General features: G+C 54.0%; 1 protein-coding gene across 1 annotated transcript; it reads left to right on the top strand.

Annotated features, from left to right (window-relative positions):
- The first annotated feature begins 6,110 nt into the window (after positions 1-6,110).
- SLC4A1 (solute carrier family 4 member 1 (Diego blood group)) lies at positions 6,111-24,002 on the top strand. The gene is made up of 20 exons (XM_084748040.1): positions 6,111-6,237; positions 10,334-10,416; positions 10,520-10,640; positions 11,581-11,654; positions 12,746-12,926; positions 13,010-13,145; positions 13,792-13,918; positions 14,168-14,249; positions 14,403-14,584; positions 15,391-15,601; positions 15,762-15,974; positions 16,119-16,267; positions 16,400-16,594; positions 17,656-17,826; positions 18,201-18,290; positions 18,970-19,136; positions 19,877-20,130; positions 21,253-21,422; positions 21,525-21,698; positions 22,476-24,002. Exons 2-20 carry the CDS (start codon positions 10,402-10,404, stop codon positions 22,554-22,556), a joined length of 2,793 nt encoding a protein of 930 aa, XP_084604166.1. The 5' UTR covers positions 6,111-6,237; positions 10,334-10,401; the 3' UTR covers positions 22,557-24,002.
- Positions 24,003-25,922: the final 1,920 nt, after the last annotated feature.

Raw genomic sequence — 25,922 nt, 5'->3', positions numbered from 1 at the left:
CCGTGTAGACCGGGCTGGCCTTGAACACAGAGATCCTCCCACTCTGACTTCCAATCCTGGGATTAAAGGTGTATACTATAACATGTGGCTCATCTTTAAATTTTTATTTATTTATTATTGTTGAAGGGGTAGAAAGTGCACATGTCACCGTGTCATGGGGGTAGCCCGGTCCATGTCCGGGGGCAGGTCGGCCCAGGAGCTGCTTGCTTCCTGTCATTTGCTTAAAGGCGAGGATCTCCTTAGCTTAAGGTGGGGTACTCCAGGAATCCCCAGGTGTTTGCTAAGCCAATTTCTTATCAGGAAAGGGTCAGGCCTGTAATCTTCCCTGGGGGTCATGTGACACTTCTTAGAGGATCTGGGGGTCCCAGATCAGGGGACGAGAGAAGCCCGCTAAGAAAGGGAGTCTGTTGTAATAGACCATGCTCAGTTGCCTATTCAGACACCCCTCCAGCAGCGAGCACCCCATACCATGGAAAGTGTGTGGAGTCAGAGGTCATTTTTGTAGAGTCAGTTCTCTTCTTCCAATTTCTCTATGGTGTCTAGGGACTGAACTCAGGTCACCAGGGTTGCACAGCAGGAGCCTTTACCCCCTAAGCCATATTGAGATAGAGTCTTTTCTTTCTTTCTTTTTCTTTCTTTTCTTTTGTTTTTGTTTTTGTTTTTGTTTTGTTTTGTTTTTTGGTTTTTGAGACAGGGTCTCTCTGTGTAGCCTTAGCTGTCCTGGACTCGCTTTGTAGACCAGGCTGGCCCCGAACTCACACATATCCACCTGCCTCTGCCTCCCTGAGTGCTGGGATTACAGGCATGTGCCACCATGCCTATGTGTGTGTTTCAAAAAAAAAAAAGAAAGAAAGAAAGAAAGAAAAAAGAAATGATTAGAAATAAATAAGACCATCACTATGCCATTCCTGTGACTTTTGGGGGGACAGTTCGAGACAGGATTTCTCTGTGTAACCTTGGCTACCCTGGACTCACTCTGGTTTTTGGTTTTTTGTTTTGAGACTGGGTTTCTCTGTGTAACCTTGGCTGCTCTGGACTCACTTTTTTTCTTTGCTTTTTGTTTTTTGTTTTGAGACTGGGTTTCTCTGTGTAGCCTTGGCTGTCCTGCACTCACTGTGTAGACCAGGCTGGCCTTGAACTCACAGCGATCCACCTGCCTCTGCCTCCTGGGTGCTGGGATTAAAGGCGTGGGCCACCATGCCCGGCAACTCTATGACTTTTCTCAAACACTGTTGTCTCAAATATGCTTGGCAGTGTGACAAGGGACCCAGTTGTGCCTAGATCCCATTTGAATCCACAGATACAAGGACTAAGCAGCCAGGGCTACAGCTGGAGTCCCAGTGTCTGGAAGGCTAAGGAAAGATGACTGCGAAGCAGTGGTGACGCACACCTTTAATCCCAGCACTTGGGAGGCAGAGGCAGGTGGATCGCTGTGAGTTCGAAGCCAGCCTGGTCTACAAAGAGAGTCCAGGACAGGCAGGGTTCTGTGTAACAGAAAAACTCTATCTCGGGAAAAAAAAATAACACACACACACACACACACACACACACACACACACACACACACACACCAAAACAAACAAACAAAATCAAATACAAAAAAAAAAGAGCATGAAGGTATGCAGAAAGACCTTGTCTCAGAAACCAATAGCATACTGGCAGCGTCTGGGACAGGCAGAATGAAGGGCCCGAGAGCAATCACCAAGGTCTCTGAAGAAGAGAGTCAGGCCTGCCACAGCACAGAGGGGTGAGCAGTGAGGACACCCAGCAGGTCCGGATGAACCCCCCCCACCCCCGACCTTCTCAGGCCAGAGCCAGGAGCACAAGTGTTGGTCCTGGAAGGTCACAGGTTCAGTTCGGTGGGTTTGGGACTGGACATGAACAGTGGCTCAGGACAAGCAGAGCAACATGAGAAGCTCAGAAATCCAGAGAACAGAGAACAGTCACAGAAGGGAATAGCCAATGAAGATCTTGGGGTCTGGGTCTGGGGCTCCTCAAAGAGATACTATATTGTGGGAGTGCCTGCCCACCCCACCCCTTGAGCCATCAACCCCTCTCCAGTCCCCTTAGGGAAGCAGTAGCACCCCTCCCCACCCCCAGCTCTCTGGACCCTGAACAGCAACCCCACTATGGTAGGTTCTTTTTTTTTTTTTTTCAAAACAGGGTTTCTCTGTGTAGCCTTGGCTGTCCTGGACTCACTTTGTAGTCCAGGCTGGCCTCGAACTCACAGCGATCCACCTGCCTCTACCTCCCGAGTGCTGGGATTAAAGGCGTGCGCCACCACGCCCGGCCCCACTATGGTAGGTTCTAAAAAGAGGCTCGGAGACAACCTATCCCCACACAGAGCTGGCCCCGCTGCCCAGGCTAGACTCCTCCCCACTCCTCTTAGTCCCAAGACCCAGCTAAGAGTGCTGGCCAGGCAGATGAGGGGACCCAGCACTCTGAAGAAATAGAAAGAATGTCCTTTCTTGTCCCTCTGCCACCACCCACCTCCTCACCATGCTCCCTCAGGAGGGCTGAGGTATGAGTGTGTGTGTGTGTGCGTCCCCTGTCCTATTCTGAGTCCTCTGAGCCTCTGCCACTCTTTCACCTGTGGCCCTCAGTCAGGCCCATTCTGCGCTCTTGGGATTTCTAGCTCTCTTTTTCCCTAAGGGGCTTCTTCAAGGCTGGGCTCAGATTACTCCCTCAGGAGTGCTTCCCAAGCAATTTATCTCCCAGTCTCTCCTCTACCACATTTCTTATCGTCACACTCTGTGGTTACTGTGGGTTGCAATCCTCTGCCCCACTAGACACAGCTCCTAAAGATGGATGGTTTGAGGACACCGCGCCCCGCCCTGCCCCTCCCCCCGCTCCCCCCACCCCAGCTCAAGCAACCACCTCCCCAGGAGACGGTCCAGCCTCAGTAGCTCTTCTCCAGTCAGCCCTATCCTGCATCCACAGGGGACTGTGCTTTCCGGCTCCCCACCCATCTGTCACTCCATTTGGTCCCAACAGTCCGAGAGGGAAAGGATGACCAGAGAAAAATATGTGGTCACCCAGGAAGGTGACAGGACTTCCTGTCCCAGCACTTCAATGAAGCTAGCCTGTGGGAGACTTCCCTGGAATAAAAAAATGATCACGAGAGTCTGGGTCCTCAGTCTGTGGGGGATTATATTGTCTTCCTAGGCCACCATGGATGCGTCCTGTTCCTATCCCACTACTGTCCCTGGCCCTAGCTGCCTACCCTGCTTTACACTCGATCACTTTGGCTGCCGTTTCAAACCCCGATCTTCTTTGCTTTAACCTTGGCCTTTCACTCTTGCCTCCATTCCTGTGGGGCAGCTGAGACACTTCCTCCTGGGCTTGGCTGAGGATGTGGGGCAGCACGGACATGAGTGACATGACATTGTTAAGGGACACGCCATCCACAGTGGTCACAGCCTCATGCAAACAACCCCACCGTTCCTCCTCAGCCCATTACAAGGTACAGCTCATTAAAGCACAGCTGCCATTAAGCCACTGTCCTGTCCAGCCAGGCAGACAGGGAGGTCTGAGCAGGGAGGCTTCCTGTGAGAGGAGAACAGTGGGCTGGGGAGTGTGGCACAGTTGATGGAGTGTTACCTAACATTTGCAAAGCCCTGGGTTCGATCCTCAGCATTATATAAAGTGTGTGTGGTGCTGCACACCTGTTAGTTCAGAGCTCAGGGCCAGAAGTTCAAAGTTATCCTCAGCTTCCCAGCAAGTTCAAAACACACTTGGACAGCATGGGCTCCTGTATTTTGTTTGTTTTTGTTTATTGGAAACAGGGTTTTTCTATGTAGCCCTGGGTGTCCTGGAACTCACTCTGTAGATCAGGCCGACCTCAAACGGCCCCAGACTCACAGAGATCTGCCTGCTTCTGCCTCCCAAGTGCTGAGACAAAAGGCATACACTGAAGCCACCATTGCCACCTTGGACACCCCTCCCTCCCCCTCCCCCAACCCCACCCCCCCACCTCCACCCCACCCCCACTTTTATTTGTTTGGTTTTGAGACAAGACAGATAAATCAGTGGTTCTTCTGGAACTCACTTTGTAGACCAGGCTCACCTTGAACTCACAGAGATCCACCTGCCTCTGCCTCTCAAGTGCTGGGATTAAAAACACATGCTGGTGTTGCCGAGTCTACAAAGCTACTCCAGGGCAGCCAGGACTACACAGAGAAACCCTATCTCAAAAAACCAAAAACAAGCCGGGCGTGGTGGCGCACGCTTTAATCCCAGCACTCGGGAGGCAGAAGCAGATGGATCTCTGTGAGTTCGAGGCCAGCCTGGTCTACAAAAGCGAGTCCAGGACGGCCAAGGCTAACACAGAGAAACCCTGTCTAGAAAAACCTAAAAAAAAAAACAACAACAACAACAAAAATGTGCTGCCACACTGGGGTTGGGGGTTGGGGGTTGGGGAATGGAAGGATTAAAAAGCATGGAGAATTACTATTTCATGTCTCTTATGGTCCAGTCACCTCTCTGTCACTTTAAGTGCTTCCTCTACATGGGGAGAGACAGTAAAATGGAGCAAGAATGACTCCTGCTGAACACCCAGCGCAGGCTCTGCAACCAAGGCCTTCTACCCTGGAGGATTCTGTCCTCAGCCACTGTCCTTTAGCTCGGCAGGGACTCCACCAGCACAAGCTAGTGAAGGAGACCAGTCAGTGCGCTCCAGCTGGCCGGCTCTGAAGTTTGCTATTGTCAGAACCTGAACTTGGGGGTGGGTGGGGGAGTGTTGTTCTTGACTGCTTGCTGTTACAGCCTCTGTCTCTCTCTCTCTCTCTCTCTGTCTCTCTCTCTCTCTCTCTCTCTCTCTCTGTCTCTCTCTCTGTGTCTCTCTGTCTCTCTCTGTGTATCTGTCTGTCTGTCTGTCTCTGTCTCTGTCTCTGTCTCTCTCTCTCATATCTCAGACTGGCCTTGAACTCCATAAGTATGTAACCGAGGATGACCTTGAACTTCTGATCTTCCTGCCTCTGCCTTTTGAGCTCTGGGATAACACCCCCTGAGTGTTGGAATTAGCAGTGAGCACCACCATGTCTAGTTTTATATGTTGCTGGGGACCTGAAGCAGCACTCCACGCGTGCTAGAGGAGCATTCTGCCGACTGAGCTACATCCTGGGAGTTTTCTCTTGATAAAAGAGGGATCCAGAGCTCCAAGAGACCAGGAGGCGGCCTTGCTTCCCTCAGCCAGTCAGTCAGCACAGGTGCTAGGCAGGGCATTCTCATCCCGCCAGGTCTGCAGAACCCAATTTGGTCAGATCTAAACCGTTTCATTCCCACCCAGTGGCACTCATCAGTCAGTCAGCGAGATAGGTGCCCCAGCCAGAGCACCCACCACACACACACACACACACACACACACACACACACACACACACACACACACGAGGAGAAAACTGTCCTGTTGGAGGTGTCAGGGGAGGGGCATGCGGGGGCCAAGAATGCAGATACTCTGCCTAGGGGCCTGGGCTGGGCTGCCACAGAGGAGTCAGTGTGCCCAGACATTGGAGCTTTGTGAGGGCACTTGTTTTCTTGACCTGACATTGTTTCAGGTTGGCTGTCAGCATCTGAGCCCCTAAAGGCCAGTTCTCAGGAGCCAGGGGGGTCTCTGTGAGAGGGTAGCTGAGGTACTCTAGTCAGAGAGGACCAAGGAGCACCAGGCAGGTCCCCTGGGAGGCTGCCAAGGAAAAGCCAGTCTTGAGGGAGGACATGGTTAGGAGAGACAGACATCTTGAGACTTGGGGACAGAGAGAAGATCTGGCCAGACTAAAGAGTGGACAGAGGCCAGGCAGACATGTACAGGGGCCAGCGCCTTCCTGCCAGAGACCTAGAAGTCCCGAGAGCTCAAGAGCTCACCAGTCGAGCCTCAGTTCACAAAAGCAGATTCAGAGGACTGCCAACAGGCCAGAAGGGCCCAAAGGCCTTAGGGACTGGCCAGGGCTGGGTGGGGTGGGCCTGGTGTACAGCTGTCCAGATGTGGGTGAGAGATAACTCTGTTTATGGGGCACCCGGTTGGAGCGGGGCAAGGGGGTGGGGTGGGAAGGGGCTCCAGGCTGTGGGGCGGGCAGATTAGGAGGCAAGGGCATGAGTCAGGGGTTTGGGAGCCTCCCCCCCCAGGGCACCTGCGGTGCTGTCAGAGCAGCTGGGAGCGCAGCCAGTCTCAGAGGGCAGCAGTGGCGGAGGGCACAAGTGGCGGCAGAACTTCACGCAGGACCCCCTGAGGCTCCAGAGCAGGTGGGCAGGGCAGGGTGTGACTGGGTGGTCCTTTGGGAATCTGTCTTGAGGGTCTGTGCAGGTGGTCAACTTCAATCTGTATCCAAAGGGTATGGTACCTGACCTCCAAGGAGGTGCAGGTGGGTGGGATGGTACTGTGGCCATATGCATGAGGTCCCTCAGTGCACCTGGGGCAGGAGGAGGTATGTGTAGCCGGAGTGCGTGTTGGCAGCAGAGCTGAGACTTTTCACCACAGGTCCTACCTATTTTCTGTCTACCAGTCCCGACAGCCCATGGACTCAGGCCTCATTCCTCCAAAGGTGGGGCACCCCAGGCCACCCCGTCTCTCACCCACATTGATTCCCATACGGGACACTTTTAGGAGGTCTACCTGGGGGCTTGGCACTGTCCACAGCCCAGAGACTATTTGAAGGGAAAAATAGAAGCCCTACTCCACCGATGGTGGCCAGTCTTATTTAAAAGGATTTATTTATTTATTTATTTATTTATTCATACAGGCAGATTTATTCTGCCTGCATGCCCGAAGCTGGCACCAGAGCTCATTTATAGATGGCTGTGAGCCACCATGTGGTTGCTGGGAATTGAACTCAGGACCTTTGGAAGAGCAGCTAGTGCTCTTAACCTCTGAGCCATCTCTCCAGCCTGTCTTTTTTTTTTTTTTAAAGATTTATTTATTTATTTATTTATTTATTTATTTATGCATTTTATGTACATGAATGTTCTGGTACATGAATACCAGAAGAAAACATCAGATCTCTTTATAGATGGTTGTGAGCCACCATGTGGGTACTGGGAATTGAACTCCAGACCTTTGGAAAACAGGTAGTGCTCTTAATTTCTGAGCCATCTCTCCAGCCCCCGGTGGAGATAGTTTCTTAGCTCAGGCTAATTCTATAGGAACTGGAGGCAAATTAGGGAGGGATAAAACTCACAAACCAGGTGCAGTGGACAGCAGTGGACAGCTGTGGATAGTAGTGGACAGCAGTGACAGGCATAATGACAGACTGTGTGCCAGGCACAGGCCATGTGTTCTCTGCATGAACTTGGTCTGCACTGTGGGCCTATCACATAGGAGTCATCCTGAGCAGCTCTATTTTACAGGTGGAAAGCAAAAACAAAAAACCATGGCTCAGCTATTCAATCACCTCCCTTAGCCTACAAAGTTAGTAACCAACAAAGCCAGGATTAAGTAAGTAAACTTGGGCAGCCTGACTGCACGGTCCACGTCTTAACTTCTAACTCCCAATCAGCGAAGAGCTATTTTCTTCTCTGGGAGGCAGCTCCTGTGCAATGGGTAGGGAAGTCTGTGGAGCTGCAGGCTGGGCGTTTAATCCGGCCTCTGATGCCAACGTCCCATGCCACCGAAGTAGGCAAAGTCCTCTTAAACCTCGGCTTTGTCAGCCGGTGCCACCGACAGCACTGGCTTCAGTGGTCTTGGGAACTGGGAGAGATAGGGCATCATAGATGTGTGTGGGTTTGACAGTAACAAGGGAGTGCCGAGCCACCAGAGAGCTGTCTCTGTCATCTGTCCCCCTCCCTCCTGTGCCTTCCCAGCTGGGCTCCACCTCTGGAACTCCAGATGCCCCACTCTCCCCTTATCTGGCCTGACTGGCAGCTGGCCCTCCAGGTGTTTGGGGTGCTTCCAAATTCAGAGTACTGAAGGCTCAGGGGCCAGGCTCTTATCAGCTCCAGGCAGAGTGTGGCAGAGTTAACAGTGCTGGACCAGCAGGGACCAACCTGTGGCCTCTGGGCACCCTTCAAGGCTCAGCGGGACTCCAGGCCCCTTCTGATCTTTCTCTTCTCTCTGAGTTCCTAGAAGTTGGCATCTGACAGACGGGTGACAGACTTAGGCACCTGAGAGCTTCTCGAGGCCGTTGGTCCCAGTCAGAGTCAGGGAGGCAGCCTGGGACTCTGGATCTCAGGGTTTGCCATGCTGTCCCTCAGGAGAATCGCGGCTTCACGGTGGGACTTCTGGTACCCAGCCAGAAAACAGTGTGGGCAGGTGCAGAGAGGGAAAGAAGAAAAATAAAGATAGGATAGAGGAGCTGGGTGGGAGATTTTGAGAAAGGAAGATGGAAGAGACAGAGAGAAGAGAAAGGAGAATTAGCAGGGCTACCAAGGGGGCAAAGCTGAGGACGGTTGTCCCACTCTCAGACTTGAGAGCACTGCCGTGGCTGGCACTTGCCACTCCCAAGGACTTGTCGATGTCTCTGTCTCTCAGAACCTTAGGACTGTCCAAGACCCAGAAAATTCTCTGTAGGGTTCTCCCCAAATGTATGTCCTGCCCTAGATCCTTCCATGGCCCCTAGCAGAACTGCATGGCTCCACCCCTCCACCCCACCCCTGCCCCCACCCCACCCCTCCACTCCCCCACCCCTCCCCCCCACCCCCCACCACTCTACCCCCCATCCCTCCCCCCCCACCCCTCCACTCCCCCACCCCTCCCCCCCACCCCCCATCCCTCCACCCCTCACCCCTCCATTCTCTACCCTCCGCTGTGGCCCTTCGCTCCCTCTCCTCTGCCCTCCTACCTTCTGCTCCCTGTGCCGTGTCCCCTGCTTTCCACTCACTGGCCCCTGCTCCTCTGTCCCCGTCCCCTCCACCTCTCTGTCCTAGCCTGCTCCTCGTGCCTAGGCTGGTCCTCCTTACCTAGCTCCTGAGACCCCCTTCTGTGGTCATTGTGTCCCTTCCTGGGTCCCACTCTTCCTCCTTTGATGCTTTCTGCAGCATCCAGGACGAGGGAGGGGTGGGGGAACCTCCTAAATTCCATCCATGTAGGGACCACTTAGGTCACCGTAAGAGTGAGGACAAATGCAGAGCAGAGCAGCTATTTTCATTCAATGGCACCACTCAAAATGCTTGTCACCCCCAAGGTTCTATATGTCAACAAGTCAAAGGGAAATGAAAGCCCCTCCTCACCCAGACTGGCACACTAGACGACCCGCCCCCACACTCTGGGGGTGGGGTGGGGGACATATTTGTCTCGAGAAGATGGAGGCTGAGATTCTGGTGGCCTCCGGATGGATCTTGGTCATTTGGAGCCTGTGATGCAGTCAGCATGGCTGTTAGGTATGGAGGCGCCACTGGGGACTGAAATGTGCAGGGATTCTACATTTGGATGGCTTCCTTTCCAAAGCATGTGTCAGACAATTAACTGCACACGCATCAATTAAGAAATCTTGGTGGAAAGCTGGGCAGTGGTGGCGCACGCCTTTAATCCCAGCACTTGGGAGGCAGAGGCAGGCGGATCGCTATGAGTTCGAGGCCAGCCTGGTCTACAAAGTGAGTCTAGGACAGCCAAGGCTTCACAGAGAAACCCTGTCTCAGAAAACCAAAAAGAAAAAAAGAAAGAAAGAAAATAAACCATGGCACACTAGGTCAGGGACCGGCAGGGCGGTTAAGGAGAGCCCTGTGAAAGGGTGATGTTGAGATAAGAGAAGGGCTGAGGTGTTGACAAAAAGTGCATGCAGGAGTGGACACTGAATGCGCAAAGACTCTGGGGCAGGCGAGGTCCTAGTGAGGTCTAGGAACTGGAAAGAGGCCAACAGATGAAGGAGAGAGCTAGCCAGGGAGGTGGGGTTTGAGTGGAGGGGTGAAGGCAGGCTCGTGTCCTTCAGGATCTGTGGGCCACTTCCAAGGACGCTGCAACCTGTTGTCCATGCAGACCCAGCCATGTCTAGGAGAAGAGGACATGCTACAGACTCTCGGGGGAGCCAAGGCCCCGAGGAGAGGATAGGTCATGTCCCGTGGGGCGGGGGGCTTGCCTGAGGTCTTGGGACTCAGAAACAGAAGTTAGTCAAGGCCTGGTGGATTAAGGATGGAGCTAGCCACCATGCCATTTGAGCACTTGACCCAAGCACACTAAAGCGAATTCAGCCATACGTCAGTCTCCTGTCCCTCGGCCCCCTGCCCACAAGCCCAGACACTTACAAACCCAGTGTCTTCCTCCATGCCCACTGCCCCTGTCTCATCTCTCTCATGTCCCCATGGCTCTCCTGGCACTAAAAGTGAACTCCCTTAGGGGGCACCCAGAAGCAGGAGGAGGCCAGGTGAGGGGGAGTGACATGACTGCCTCATTCAGCCTGTTCTCTTCCAGGGACCTGAGGTGCGGGTTATGCTGGGGGCTCGGCTAGCCGAGGACGACTGGACACCAAGGACGACATCATGGGGGACAGGGAGGTAAATGTCTCCTGATCCATGCAGGGGTCCTACCTCAGGCTCTGGAAGCCATCCTGGGCTTCTCCTCAGGGGACTTAAGGTGCCACTTAACCCAACCTCGCAGGATGACCAGGAAGTTCTGGAGATCCCAGACCAGGACAGTGAAGAGGAGCTGGAGCACATAATAGAGCAGATAGCATACAAAGACCTGGACATCCCTGTGACCGAGATGCAGGAGCCGGAAGGTAAGATCCATCACTCGCCTTCTGCCTCTAGCAGAGGAGCTGCTGGGTCCCCGTAAGGACAGCAGGGACAGTCGCAGCCCTGGGGCCGGTTCTCCCCCACAATCCAGGGCTGATTGAAGGTTAAACAGTGTTCTGTTTGAAATGATCACAGGAGGTGACTGTGGGGCTGGGCCCCTTTCACGTGTGACAGGGCAGCCAGGTATGTCTGGGACAAGGGCACACAGACCGGCAGCTTCCCTGTCTGTCCCACATCAGCACCGAGGCCGAGCAGCAGGGACTCCTGCCGCTGGGACTCCCCGTTCTGTCTAAACAGCTGGAGATGCTGAGAAATGGGAGCTAGCTGTGCGGACCCCTTGAGCGGGGACCCTGAGGAGCCCGCACCACCTTCCTTGGACTGTCCAAGGTCTTAGGTGGGGAGCCCGAGGCGGGGGACCTGTTTACTGTCAACAGGGCCTAAGTGCTAGCGATTGGATTTGAAGTTAAGAGACCCCCCCCTCCCCTTGGGAAATGAGGGCTGGGGTGGGGATAATATAAAGGGCTCACCCTATCTGAGTGGTGTGGGTAGTAAGAGGCTACCAGCTAAGCAGGTGGGGAGACAAAAGCAGGTCTGGTCCCAGACATGGCAGGGGACGGAAGGGATGCTAGGAGAGTTTCGAACGCTGTGACCTGGTGTTTCTCTTATTCCTGTCCTCACTGAGGAAGGGTCAAGGCTAAGGGCTACAACAAATTCAGGTTTCCCCAAATAAGGTTCAGGTAGAGAGTGGCAGATCCAAGTTAAGCCCGCAGTAGGCATGGATGTGGGGCTGGGGCAAAGGTCCCAGCCCAGGGACAGTAGAGGGGGTGCGGGTCTGCGTTCCTGAGGCTTCCCTGGAAGAAGTACAGCAGGGCCCAAGTGAAGGGCCACGTCACAGGCAATGCTAACTGGGCCCTGGGTTTTCAGCTCTTCCCACAGAGCCAACAGCCACAGACTACACCCCCACCAGTACCTCTGCACCGCACCCAAGCTCCAGTCAGGTGAGGACTCAGACGCCATCCCCTTTCTCAAATAGGCAGAGATAGGGATAGAATCGGGCTGGAGGACACCCCGCCCCCTCCAAAGAGGCAAATGGAGGGACCATCCTAGGACATCAGTGAGAGAAAGGCAAGGTGGGGGGGGGGGGGGGGGGGGAGGGGTGCCAGGGGGCTGAGAACTGACAGGGAGATGGGCTCTTTTTTTACTTTGCTCGACAGCTAGTTTTTGCTTTTGGTTTTTGGTTTTTGAAGACAGGGTTTCTCTGTGTAGCCCGGGCTGTCCTGGACTCACTTTGTAGACCAGGCTGGCCTTGAACTCACAGAGATCCACCTGCCTCTGCCTCTTGGAGTGCGGGGATCACAGGCGTGCGCCACCACTCCGGGCTCAGATAGTTTTCTTACTGCTGAGGACTAAGCCAGGCTTCCAGGACTGATTGGGCTCCATCTTCTACATCGCCTACGTCATCTCCTCTGCCCCAGGACTCAAGCCCCCACTGAGCACCACACTGGCTGGCTGCTTAGGGAACTGGGTCTCTCAGCTGCGACCCTGAGGGTAACCACCCGTCGGAGACAGTGTGGGCCGCATCCCTCAGTACTCTTGGAGATGGGACTCAATGGCTTCCCAAGCTCCTGTGGCCTTGGTTACCAGGCCCCAGTTTTCTGGCTACGTGACTGCTCAAGGCCCCTCTTGGTCCAGAGGTTCATGCCTCTTCTGAAACGTGACAGTGGCCTGCTGAGGAGGACACAGAGCCAGGGGAGAGGGCCAGACCCACGAGACTCTTGCATATCTCCCTATGCTCTGAGCAAGTCTATCCTGGTCCTTCCAGGGCCCAGGGCCTTGGGGGGTTTTGTTGTTTGTTTGTTTGTTTGTTTGTTTGAGACAGGTTTTCACTGTGTAGCCTTGGCCTTCCTGGGCCTCACTGTGTAGACCAGGCTGGCCTTGAACTCAGAGATCTGCCTGCCTCTGCCTCCCAAGTGCAGCCCAGGGCCTTCTGTAAGCCTAGCTGAGGGCTGAGTGCCCCGGAACCCAGGCTTCCAGTCTCCCCACCGGCTTGCCCATGGCTTGATGGACTAACCTGGGCCTTGGGCCTCAGGTCTATGTGGAGCTGCAGGAACTAATGATGGACCAGAGGACCCAGGAACTACAGTGGGTGGAGGCAGCACACTGGATAGGGCTTGAAGAAAACCTTCGAGAGGATGGCGTGTGGGGCCGCCCACATCTGTCTTACTTGACCTTCTGGAGCCTTCTACAACTGCAAAGAGTCTTTTCAAAAGGTGAGTCCTGCTGGGCCCTCATTGTCTGCTACACAGAAGGCTTTCTGGAGCAGCCAGTCAGCTCACCCCTTCACGACCCACAGGCACCGTCCTCCTGGATCTGGCAGAGACATCGCTGGCTGGGGTGGCCAATCAGCTTCTAGACAGCTTCATCTATGAGGATCAGATTCGGCCTCAGGACCGAGACGAACTGCTCCGGGCCCTGCTACTCAAACGCTGGTACTCTTGCCTTCCAGGACCTAGGTTTCACATCCTAGGGGCTTCTCCCTAGTTGCCTTGTCCCAAGGTCTCTCTTCCCCTCCCGCAGCCCCAAACGGACTCCACCCCCAGCAGACAAAGGAACTGCTCTTCCTTCACCATAGCTTCCCACATCTGTCTGATAACCCCAAGTGAGACCATGGCTTCAAGTTCACACCTTCAGAGCATGAAGTGGAAACCCTGTCTTCTATCCATTTTTATTTTTATTTTTTGCTCCCTCATAAACATTCTAGACATAGGCCACTTACTTCCATCCACATTGTCCTTTAAGAGGAGACAGAAAAAAAAAAGTTAAAAAAAAAAAAAAGGAAACAGACTGCCAGGCAGGGGTGGCACACGCCTTTAATCCCAGCAATAGGAGACAGAGGCAGGAGGACCTCTGTGAGTTCGAGGCCAGCCTGGTCTACAGAGTGAGTCCAGGACAGGCAAGTCTACACAGAGAGACCCTGTCTTGAACAAACAAAGAGGAGACGGGTTTTCTTTCTCTAGGGTCTCTCTAGTTTGGTCTCTAGAAAGTTCTCCTTTGTCCCTCCTACCGCTAGTCTCGCTTTCATGGACAATTCAGCCCAATAGCTTACTCAGCCCATGTCACCTGTATGTTCCGCAGCCATGCTGACGACCTGAAGGATCTGGAAGGAGTGAAACCTGCTGTCCTGACCCGCTCTGGGGGTCCTTCTGAGCCTTTGCTTCCGCAGCAGGAGCCATCGCTGGAGACCAAGCTGTACTGTGGACAGGTGAGGCTAGGACACGGTTGAAAGGGAGAAGGGTTGGGATTGGAAAAAAAGGGAGAGATGTCTCAGAGGTTAAAAGCACTGACTGCTCTTCCAGAGGCTCTTCTGGCCTGCTGGCTCACATGCAGGCAGAATACTGTATAAAAATAAATAAATCTTAAGAAAAAAAAAAACAAAAAAAAAAAAGAAAAAAAAGGTCGCCTAGGTTCCGTGTGACCCCAAGGACTCCCTTCCTCACCTTCCTTCCCACAGGCAGAGCGGGGCCCAGAAGAACCCTCGCCATCTGGGGTTCTAAAGATCCTCCCGAATTCAGAAACCACACTGGTGTTAGTAGGTAAGAGCCCCTCCCCTCGACACACCCCGCTGGGGGCCCCAGCTAGTCCCCTCTCTTGAATTCATCTACCTGTGAGTCGTCCTCCCGTCCCCCACCCCACCCCACCCCCGCCACTCACCCCCTGGCTTCACCCCCTGGTGCCTCCCACCACAGGCCGGGCTAATTTTCTGGAGAAGCCGGTGCTGGGCTTCGTGAGACTGAAAGAGGCTGGACAGCTAGAGGACCTGCAGCTGCCGGAGCCTGTGCGCTTCCTTCTGGTTCTGCTGGGACCGGAGGCTCCTCACGTCAACTACACTCAGCTGGGCAGGGCTGCAGCTACGCTCATGACAGAAAGAGTGAGCAGGGGCCGGGTGGCTGGTGGGAGGGCAGAAGAGGTCAGGTGCTCTCTCTCCCTTACACTGGACTTGCCCAGCTGACTTTGAATTCACTGTTTGGATGCATTGGGCTGAATTCTGCCTGTTCCCGGCCAGTCTACTCTTATCCTGGCTTACATCCTGGCTTACAATATCCAGCCTGGTCCAGTCTGGCCCACTCTGACCTAGTTCTAACTGGCCCGAGTTGCTATGCGTCGTTCCCACCACGAATACTTTAGCTCCATTTCCGCACCCAGGGTGCCTGTCTCCCCAAAGCTCCTCCTTAGAGGTCAGAGGGATCAGAAAGAACCACACCCTATAATGACAGCCATGGTTTGAGTGGCTGGTCCCTAGCTATGCATGTCCAGATCTTTTGTTTTGTTTTGTTTTGTTTTGTTTTGTTTTGTTTTTGAGACAGTGTTTCTCCGTGTGGTAGCCCTGGCTGTCCTGGACTCACTTTGTAGACCAGGCTGGCCTCGAACTCACAGAGCTCTGCCTGCCTCTGCCTCCTGAGTGCTGAGATTAAAGGTGTGAGCCATCATGCCCGGCCACATGTCCAGGTCTTTTTCTCGCCCCGCCCTTTAAGATTTTTAGACAAGGTCTCACCATACAGTTCTGGCTAGCCCAGAACTCCCTATGTAGCCCAGGATAGCCTCAAATTTAAGGCAGTCCTCCCATCTCACTGATGAGTGCTAAGGCCCCAGGCAGGCACCACTGGGCTGTCTTGCTCCGCTGGGCCTGCTGCCTACAGCTCAGTGTCCCTGACCCTTTCTCTCTCCTGCCTATAGGTGTTCCGCACAACTGCCTACCTGGCAGAGAGCCGAGGGGAGCTGCTGAGTTCCCTAGAGGACTTTCTGGACTGTAGTCTGGTGCTGCCGCCCACAGATGCCCCTTCAGAGCAAGCTCTGCTCAATCTGGTGCCCGTTCAAAAGGAGCTGCTTAGGAGGCGTTACCTGCCCAGCCCTGCCAAGCCAGACCCCAGCATATTCAAGGGGCTAGGTACCTGTTCTGTTTCAGACAAGGCTTCCTGATCGATCCCCAAATGGGCCCCTGGACCGCCAGCTTAGCGCCCCCTTTCCTCTCAGACAATTGTCCCCGTGGCCAAGCCTCCCAGTCACCCGTCAACCCCCCTAATCATGTTACTATTCTCTTACCACAGACTTGAATGGGGGCCCAGGGGACCCTGGTGGTGACGATGACCCTCTAAGGCGCACAGGCCGGCTCTTCGGAGGCCTGTTCCGTGACATCCGGCGCCGCTACCCTTACTACCTGAGTGACATCACCGACGCGCTCAGCCCCCAGGTCCTGGCTGCCGTCATTTTCATCTACTTTGCCGCCCTGTCACCTGCCATCACCTTCGGCGGCCTCCTGGGTCAGTGACAACTCATGGTTCCTCAACTCTAACCTCTGACCTCTGCCTGCCTCACCTCTGACCCATGCCCTATGACTTGCTCCCTGGAAGTCACCTCTCCATCTTGACCCTTGTGTGTGTGTGTGTGTGTGTGTCCCCCCACAGGAGAAAAGACCCGGAACCTAATGGGGGTGTCAGAGCTGCTCATTTCCACAGCGGTGCAAGGCATCCTCTTTGCTCTCCTCGGGGCGCAGCCTCTGCTTGTGCTCGGCTTCTCGGGACCCCTGCTGGTGTTTGAGGAAGCCTTTTTCTCGGTAGTACAGCCTCAGTCCCACCTTGACCCCCATCCCTGTGACTGGCCCTAGCTCACCCACCTGATGCCCACAAAGCCACTGGGCCTGTTATTTGTCTGACCAGAACTCTTCTATCTGTCCCACTGCCCGCAGTTCTGTGAAAGCAATAACATGGAGTATATCGTGGGCCGCGCCTGGATCGGCTTCTGGCTCATCCTGCTGGTGGTGTTGGTGGTGGCCTTTGAAGGCAGCTTCCTGGTCCAATTCATCTCCCGCTACACCCAGGAGATCTTCTCCTTCCTCATCTCCCTCATCTTCATCTACGAGACTTTCTCCAAGCTGATCAAGGTGGGGCCCGGGGGTGGCAGGGGGGGGGCGGGGGGGGACGGGACACAGTAACACTCACATACATGTGAGGGTGCCTTACCACGTATGTGTCTGTACAGCACGACTGCAGCCCTGTTTCTACTTGTATGAGCACGTGGCACATGTATGTATGTTTCTGGGTTCACCTAGGACTGTGCAGTTGGGTCTTGGGACCACGTAAAGGCTTATGTGACTCACTGTGTAAGGGAAGGCACCTCTTGTTCTATACTTGTTCATGTTTATGATCACACGTCATGTGACTAGTGGGCACTATCTGTGTGATGGCCTCCCCCAAAAGCTCCACCTGTCTCCATAAAGCTCTACCTATCTCCACATCTGCACTGTATATGGAAGAAGAGCAACCTCGGCATGGCCTGGTTCTGTTGTTTAGTGGCTGTTTCATTTTCTGTAGAACTTTCTTTCTTTCTTTCTTTCTTTCTTTTTTCTTTTGGTTTTTCGAGACAGGGTTTCTCTGTGTAGCCTTGGCTGTCCTAGACTCGCTTTGTAGACCAGGCTGGCCTCAAACTCACAGAGATCCACCTGCTTCTGCCTCCCGGGTGCTGAGGATCAAACCTCTTGCCTGCTGGGCAAATGCTGTCACTGGTAGCAACTCCTTAAGCCCTTTTCATAAGCCTTCTTATTACTGCTGCCTTCCAGGCTTCTCAGGTTCCCCACAACGCCTGGAAACACATATCTTGACGTGTTTTCTCATTGCCTCTTTGACCCTTTTCACGCGAGCTTAACTTGTTCTTCATCCCTTAAGAGAGAGAGGGGGGGGGGGGAGAATCAAGCCAGCTGATGTGTCAGATGAGAAAGAAGGTGGGCAAATGGATGGATGCATGCAGAGGGAGATGAGTGGTGGGCAGGTGATGGTTGTGTGGGCAGTAGGTGGGTGGGTGGACGTATGGATGGATGGATGGATGGATGGATGGATGGATAGATGATTTACAGACAGATGGGTGATAGTGCCCAGTCAACATATCTCTGATACTGTTTAGCTCAAGCCAAGGCTCAGGAGAGACCCAATGCTTTGTTTGTTACAGATTTTCCAGGACTACCCGCTAAAATCGGACTATAGCCCTGTTGTGATGAAACCGAAACCTCAGGGCCCTTTGCCCAACACGGCCCTCTTCTCCCTTGTGCTCATGGCTGGGACCTTCATCCTTGCCATGATGCTACGAAAGTTCAAGAACAGCACCTACTTCCCTGGCAAGGTCGGCCCACCCCTACCACCCTTACCTGCACCAACCCCCTAGCTTCTCCAGTACCCTTGCACCCCCTTTTCTACCCCAACTCCCCACTCCCAACACCAAGCCTCAGCGGCCCTTCTCTGACTCGGGCCTCACGTTGCAGGTTATCCTATCTCTGCTCAGCTCCAAGATCCAGCAGGGAACCGGGGATAGACAGTTCTCTGGAGGGGGGGAAAGGTGGGACCAGGCGGGGTGGGGACACAGGAAGGAGGGACGCAGGGACAGTTGGAGTACAGGCAGCCCTCGGCTTTAGCAGAGTCCCTGCTAAGCGCTGGATGGGGAGGAGAACGGCTGGGAGGTGCAGTATGGACACACCTGGTTCCTTGCTCTGCTTACAGCTGCGTAGAGTCATTGGGGACTTCGGGGTCCCCATCTCCATCCTGATGATGGTCCTGGTGGATTCCTTCGTCAAGGACACCTACACTCAGGTGACTTCACATCCTCTGCCATGCTACGCTCGCCTTCATTCCCTTCCCCTCCTCTGTACCTAGCCAGAACGGGTTTTCCTAACTCAAAGCCAGCTAGAACTCTCTTCCCCCATCCTCGGTCTTCCAATAGTCCCTCAGGACCCGGTCTAGCAAAAGCCTGGACCACATTGCTCTGTTTATTCCTTTGCCCCGGGGGCAGAAGGAGAGAGTGTAATTTGACCCAGGCAGATTCAGGTAAACCTCAGCTGGGGGAGGGGGGGGGTAGCAAGGGGCTGTGCAGCAAGGGGCAAGCTATACAAAGCTCTGATCTTGTTTGCTTGCCTACAACATTGGGAATGAGCTGGGCAGTGGTGGCGCACGCTTTTAATCCCAGCTCTTGGGAGGCAGAGGCAGGCGGTTAGCTGTGAGTTCGAGGCCAGCCTGGTCTACAAAGCTAGTCCAGGACAGTCAAGGCTACACAGAGAAACCCTGTCTTAAAAAATAAAAAAATAAATATATATGGAATGAGAGACCACATACAGAGGGCTTAGAGGAGTAGCTAGGAGCAGAATAATAAGTCAGTTAAGCAGGTCCTTGAGTGCATCAAGTCAGTTCCCTACCCCAGGACCCTGGCTTCCCTCCACCCCACGTCTCCCTATCCATCTGGCCCCATGGTCTCACCAGCTGTCTCCTCTCACAGAAACTCTCAGTGCCCGATGGCCTCAAAGTGTCCAACTCCTCTGCCCGGGGCTGGGTCATCCACCCCCTGGGTCTGTATCACCGCTTTCCCATGTGGATGATGTTCGCCTCCGCCCTGCCTGCCCTGCTGGTTTTCATTCTTATATTCCTTGAGTCTCAGATCACCACGTAAGAGCAAGGATAGAGGCTGGGCCAGGGAGGGCTGGAGGCAGGGAGGGAGCAGGCTCTGGGCCAACAGGAGACTGGCTGAAGGCCCTCTGCTGGATGAACCATCATCTGAGGCAGGTCTGAGTTTTGTGGCCCTTAGGGATGGCATTAGTTGAAGGCCATGTAAACTGGGAGCTATGAGGGGAGCTGTTGCATGATGGGAGGATCCCAAACAGTCACCTGGGGAGGCTGAAGTTCCAAGGCTTGGGCAAGAATGCCTAACTAAGGGTGTTGTGAAGATGGAGAAAAAGAAATAGAAGGCTGGGCAGTTGGCACACGCCTTTAATCCCAGCACTTGGGAGGCAGGGGCAGCCGGACCGCTGTGGGTTTGAGGCCAACCTGGTCTACAAAGCGAGTCCAGGACAGTCAAGGCTACACAGAGAAACCCTGTCTCAAAAAACCAAAAGAACAACAACAAAAAAGATGTCTAGCCCTCATTGTCTGAATTCTCAAACATCCATCCAGAGCAGGGGGAGGGGCCAGGGGAGGAGGAGGGAAGAGGGGAGGGGGAGGGGGAGGGGGAGGGGGAGGGGGCAGGGAGGAGGGGGAGGGGGCAGGGAGGAGGGGGAGGGGGAAGCCAGGAACGCAATGGGAAATGGGAACAGAAATAAAAAAAGAGACCCAGAGGACCACCGGTGCGTGGGGAAGGAAAGAGGGAGCCTAAGGAGGGTCCAGCTCAGCAGACTTCCTCCCACCCCCAGGCTGATTGTCAGCAAACCTGAGCGCAAGATGGTCAAGGGCTCCGGCTTCCATCTGGACCTGTTGCTGGTCGTCGGCATGGGTGGTGTGGCCGCTCTGTTTGGGATGCCTTGGCTCAGTGCCACCACTGTGCGTTCCGTTACCCACGCAAATGCCCTCACAGTCATGGGCAAGGCCAGTGGTCCAGGGGCTGCAGCCCAGGTCCAAGAGGTCAAGGAGCAGCGGATCAGTGGGCTCCTGGTCTCTGTGCTCGTGGGTAAGTGAGGCCAGCCGTGGTCCTGCACCCTGCTCCACTCCCTCCGGGCACTTGTTCTTAGGATGACGGGGGTTGGGGGGTGGGGATAGGGGTAGGGGGTGGGGGGGGTTCTTCCCACTCAGGGATCTCACATCCACCATCTCCCCTGCCCGATTCTGATTTTTTTTTGCTCTTGGGATTGGGGGCAAGGCTCCCGTCCCATCTACTCTGCACCCAGGCCCCTACTCACCAGTTACTGACAGGAGGAGAATCTAGTGAGGAAGCCCAAGGGCCCTGGGGCACTTTGATGTGTGTGCCGCAGGAGGGCTGCATGGCTTGGCCTGTTCCCACATGCTTAGCCAGCAGAAATGCAACAGACTGTGGGCTTTTTGCCCTGGTCTGCTGCTGGTTGGGTAACTTTGCTGGCCTCTGGGCCTCAGTTTCCCTTATCTGCACATTTAGAGAATTTTTGTTTGTTTGTTTGTTTGTTTGTTGGTGTTGTCTTTGGTTTTTGTTTTTGTTTGTTTTTTTTTTTTAGACAAAGTTTCTCTGCGTAGCCTTGGGTTGTCCTGAACTAAATTAGTAGATCAGGCTGGCCTCGAACTCATAGCGATCCGCCTGCCTCAGCCTCCCCGAGTGCTGGGATTACAGGTGTGCGCCACCAAGCCCGGCTACAGTTAGAGAATTTATTAAATCTCTGAGACTCTTTTCTGGATCAGTTGCCCTAGGGCTGACAGCATTCCTGGGCCCCCGTAGGGTTTTCGAGAAGCTAAATCCAGCTGTGTGGGCAGGGTTATAGTCACTGATGGAGAGTTCTCAAGTTCCCCCACCCTCTCTCCCCTTCTTTTCCCCTCTGTGAAGGATGATGGTGACAACCTGGGGTGAGGAAGAGGGCAGGTTCCTCTGACCGCTGTGAATCCCCCCCCCCCCACTAGGCTCAGGGAGCGAGTGTAAGGCAGGCAGGAGTTTGACTACACTTCCAAGTGTAGCCTTAGAGGGCGTTCACATCTGAGCCTATATATAGATGCTGCAGAAAAGGGTCACGTGGCATTTGTGGTTTCATGCTCAATCCCGAGTATAAGCTAAGCCCTATTGGCGCTGGTCCCTTGGTGACCCCAACCAGGAGTGTGTCCCTCCACACAGGACTGTCCATCCTTATGGAGCCTATCTTGTCCCGCATCCCCCTGGCTGTGCTGTTCGGCATCTTCCTGTACATGGGAGTCACCTCCCTCAGTGGCATCCAGCTGTTTGACCGCATCTTGCTCCTGTTCAAGCCCCCCAAGTACCACCCAGATGTGCCCTTTGTCAAGAGGGTACGTGGCTTTGAAGCTGTCCAACCGGGCGGGGGGGGGGGGAGGGGGAGGGAGGGGAGGGGCTGTCATAACAGGCAGACACTGACCTCAGCTTCCTCGCAGGTGAGGACCTGGCGCATGCACCTGTTCACGGGTATCCAGATCATCTGCCTGGCTGTGCTGTGGGTGGTGAAGTCCACGCCTGCCTCACTGGCCCTGCCCTTTGTCCTCATCCTGACTGTGCCTCTGCGTCGCTTGCTGCTGCCGCTCATCTTCAGTGGGCTGGAGCTCCAGTGTGTGAGTAGTGGGGTCTCTGGGGAAGAGAGGGGGGACAGTGGAAAGCCTGGTAATGTGAAGCGAGTGTCTCGGAGGTAGGGAGACAGCAGAGTGAGGTGGATGGGGGCGGGAGTGAGACTAGGAGTGGAGATGTAGTTCACTTGGTAGAAGGATGCTCACCTCCTGCCCGTACAGGAGATCCTGGGTTCAACTCCCAGCACCGCAGAAACTGTATATAGAGGCACATCCTTAAAATCGCAGCACTGGAGAAATAGAGGCAAAGGAATTGGGAATTCTAAGTCACCCTTGGACACATGGTTCAAAACCAGCCTAAGTGACATAAGACTCCATCTTAAGGAAGAAGTAAAAGAAGGGGGGAAAAAAGCCTGTGTCCAGGGCCTTTGTCTTAGTCAGCTGTGTCATAGCATATGATCTGGAGCAAGTGATCTCGTTTCTCTATGCCTCACCAGTGCAGGGAGGAATAATGAGAGATTGAGAGCGTTATGAGGCACCCAGGGTGCGTTCCACAAGAGCTGGTGAGCACTTAGCCTTGCCATCGTCCAGCTTCTTTGGGACACTCGGTGTGGGCTGTCATGGTGAGGGGGGACCCCTTGCCTACCTTTCGCAGGTCCTCCTCGCCAAACCCCCCAGGGGCCACTTGCCCTTTGTAAACCATTCATCTAGACCAACCCTACACCCTAGGGCCAGCACGGGGCTTGTCCAGGACTTGGGAGAGGTGCCTCTTAACTCCCAGCAGGGGCTCACCCTGTCTGTCCTTTCTCCCTCCCGCCCCTCCAGCTGGATGGCGACGATGCCAAAGTGACCTTTGATGAGGAGGAGGGTCTGGATGAATACGATGAAGTGCCCATGCCCGTGTGAGGGGGCAGGCCCCAGAGCCCCGACCATTTCACTTTCTCACCCTCCCGGGGAAAGAGGGTTTCATGGGCATCTCGTGGCTGTGGGTGGGAAAGGAAGGGTTGCCTAGGAAACCCTCTACCTAAGACACACTGGAGTTTTCTGGCTGGAGATGACCAGAAACTTTATGAGGGAGTTGGGGGGGGGGTGTCACAGTCTCTTGAGACCGAATGGGTCCCACGCAGGAAAAGTTAGGTCTGAGCCTCCTCCCTTCGTGGCACAGCTATAAATAGCAAAGGGACAGTTTCCAAGCTCCTGCTGCCTGTGTAGCCTTACATAAGTCCCATGACCTCTCTGGCCTCTGCTTCCTACTCTATAAAGACGTATACATTGGTAATGGTACCCACGGCCCCTGAGCTCCACGGCGGGGACCTGAGCCTCCTGAACTGGATGGTCCAGCTCTGTCCACCATCTTCCACTCCTCCTTCCCTATGCAGCAATATCCACAGTGACTTCCTCCCTCCCCTTCCCTGTCCCTGCCCCACCCCAAGACCCAGAGAGGCATTCTAGTGAGGTACAGGTAAGGGATCAGGACTCAGACTCCTAAGTGCTTGCTCCCTCCCGCCCAGGCATTCATTCATTCATTCATTCATTCATTCCATAGCCACCTACTAAAGGCCCTGGACCCAGTGGGTACAGAGGGGACTGGGTCAAGCTCCTACTTGGGGGGGTGGGGGTGGGGACAACACACAATTCTGTTCTGGACTCAGATGAGGATGGAAGGAGGACGGGAGGATTGTAATTTATTAACTGTGTGTTTTCTGAGTGCTCCTCTGTGCCTTGGTTTTGTCCATATACCCAGTCCCCATGAGAGAGCTGCTGTGTCCAACCCCAGGGAACCTAAATCTTGGGGGGAAACCCAAGGTTTGACCCCCCACACACACTGGAGTAGGCGACAGTAGCTTGCTCAGAATATGGATAAACATCTATTTTTTTAAACAAAACAAAAAAATATTTCTTTAAAAAAAAAAGAGTTGAAAGAAGCGCCACTTGTGATAGAAACAGAAAATCCGAGTGAACAGACAGCAAGAAGCAGCTCCCAGTTGAAGATTCTCGGGAGGTGGGCAGGGGGGGCAGGGGGGCGGGATTTGAAAGCACCTCCCAGCACATCACCACACTATGCTTGTTTCCTCATCAACGAGATGACCACAAGACTGGTACCTACCTTGTAGGGGAGTTGGGAGGATTGACCCACACCGGGTAAGGGAAGCACCTGCTGATCACAGAGCCCGTCTTGTGGGGAGCTGCTGCTGTGACCATCGGGCACATCCCTGTCCCCTCCTGCCCTGTCCTGCTCCTTGAACATTGCCAAAGAAAGTGGGGATTGTGCGCCCCCTCCCCCGACTCTGCTAACGCTCTTCCCCCGTGCTTGGGAATAGGATTTGCCAATAAACGTGTCTGTGTTAAAGGGGTGCCCTGCTTGAAGTCTTCTCTCAGAGTTGGGGTTGCCCCAGGGGTCTTGACTGGATCAAGTGGTCATCACAGCATCAGGTGAAACCCACGAAGGGCTTTGGCCATGGGAGCCCACCTAGAGTCATGCTGGGCATGGCGCTGAGCCTAAGTGTGAAAAAAGCCAGTACTCCTGGGGGTGGGGGATGAATTTGGAGACAAACTCTGTACAGCCTTGCTTTGCTGAGTATACAAGACCTGACTGGAAGAGTGCAGAAAGGCATTGTCAGAAGACCTTGCCCTTTGCACTTCTTTCTCTCTCTCTCTCTCTCTCTCTCTCTCTCTCTCTCTCTCTCTCTCTGGTTTTTGTTTGTTTGTTTGTTTGTTTGTTTGTTTTTTCCAAGACAGGGTTTCTCTGTAGCCAGGGTTTCTCTGGTTGTCCTAGACTAGCCTTGTAGACTAGCTGGCCTCAAACTCACAGAGAACCACCTGCCTCTGCCTCCGGAGTGCTGGGACTACAGGGGTGTGCCACCACACCGGACCTCCCCAAGTCTCTTTAAACTCCTCAGCTCTGTATCCTGCAGCTGGATGGAGCCTTTGAGAGCCATCTCCCACAGGACACCAAGGCCAAGACAGGAAGTTAGCTTTTCAGATGCTGCCCATGGAAGCAGCCTCTCTCGCTCCCCCTCTCTTGCTTACCCCAGAACAGCATCTCTTGGCCAGCTTTCCGTTTGCCCTCACCCAGATCCCCTTTAAAAGCCTCTGCTCCTGCCCCAACTGCTTCCTGCTCCCTGGCCAGCCCACCCTGGAAAGGAGGATGCAGGCATACGAGACACACACACCCCCCCCCTCCACGTTGTCTCAGCCTTCAGGAAGAGGTCAATGTCGGGCAGGGCCTCCTGGCTTCCGTCCTGGGTCTATATTTACTACCTCTCTACCCTGAGATGACCCCTCCCAGGCTGGGGCAAAAGGCCTTGGGTCCAGCTGCACATCCCCCACAGGGTTAGGCCCATCCCCAGGGCTTGTAGTACCCTCACTCCCACTTCCAGTCTCTGAGACTGAGACAGGCTGGTAGAGGTCTGAGGCCCAGCATGCGCCCAGCTCCTCTCTCTCTCTCTCCCTGTCCCTGTCTCTCTCTCTCTCTCTCTCTCTCTCTCTCTCTCTCTCTCTCTCTCTCTCTCTCTCTCTCTCTCTCTCTCTCTCTCTCTCTCTCTCTCACACACACACACACACACACACATTGTGTAGCCCCAGGCCTTCCAGCAGCTCTCAGGGGGCCTGGGTTTCCTGCAAAGCCTATCCTTATACATCTTTCCACTCTCCTGAGGGAAGAACCAATCAGATTTAGGAAACAACTCCCACCTTGACTTGGAGAAGTTCCTGCACTGAAAGTTTTCACCAACTCCTTTTCTTTTCTTTCTTTTTTTTTTTTTTTTTTTTCATTTTGAATCTTGGGTCTCTTATAGCCCAAGTTGGCCTCAGACTTACATAGTGGATTCCCCTGCTTCTAAGCACTGGGATTGCATATGGATGAGTCTCACCGCAACTGGTTTTCTTTCTTTTTATTTTTTTATTTTTGGCTTTTCAAGACAGGGTCTCTCTGTGTAACCTTGGCTGACCTGGACTTGCTTTGTAAACCAGGCTGGCCTCGAACTCACAACGATCCGCCTGCCTCTACCTCCTGAGTGCTGGGATTAAAGGTGTGCACCACCATGCCTGGTTACAACTGGTTTTCAAATCAGTTTTTGTCATGATTCTGGGAACAGCTTTCATAGCCTGGTGTATGCCAGGAAAAGTCCTGTTTCATTGGTCTACTCTCCTGAACCCACTCTCCCCAATTTTATATTTTGTTTTCTGATTTTGTTGTTGTTTGGGGTTTTGTTTTTTGTTTGTTTTCTTTCTGAGACAGGGTTTCTCTGTATAGCCTTGGCTGTCCTGAAC

The sequence above is a fragment of the Acomys minous genome (assembly GCF_964271855.1).
Source record: "Acomys minous genome assembly, chromosome: 12".
Taxonomy (NCBI): Eukaryota; Metazoa; Chordata; class Mammalia; order Rodentia; family Muridae; genus Acomys; species Acomys minous.
Note: the sequence above shows the minus strand (reverse complement) of the source record. Positions and strands in the feature narration are given on the sequence as shown.

What these genes read in the sequence shown, in the direction of transcription:
- SLC4A1 (XM_084748040.1), top strand. An exon ending in CCAAGCTGTACTGTGGACAG is followed by an intron (nt 13,919 to 14,167) that starts GTGAGGCTAGGA and finishes TCCTTCCCACAG; the next exon opens with GCAGAGCGGGGCCCAGAAGA. An exon ending in AACCACACTGGTGTTAGTAG is followed by an intron (nt 14,250 to 14,402) that starts GTAAGAGCCCCT and finishes CTCCCACCACAG; the next exon opens with GCCGGGCTAATTTTCTGGAG.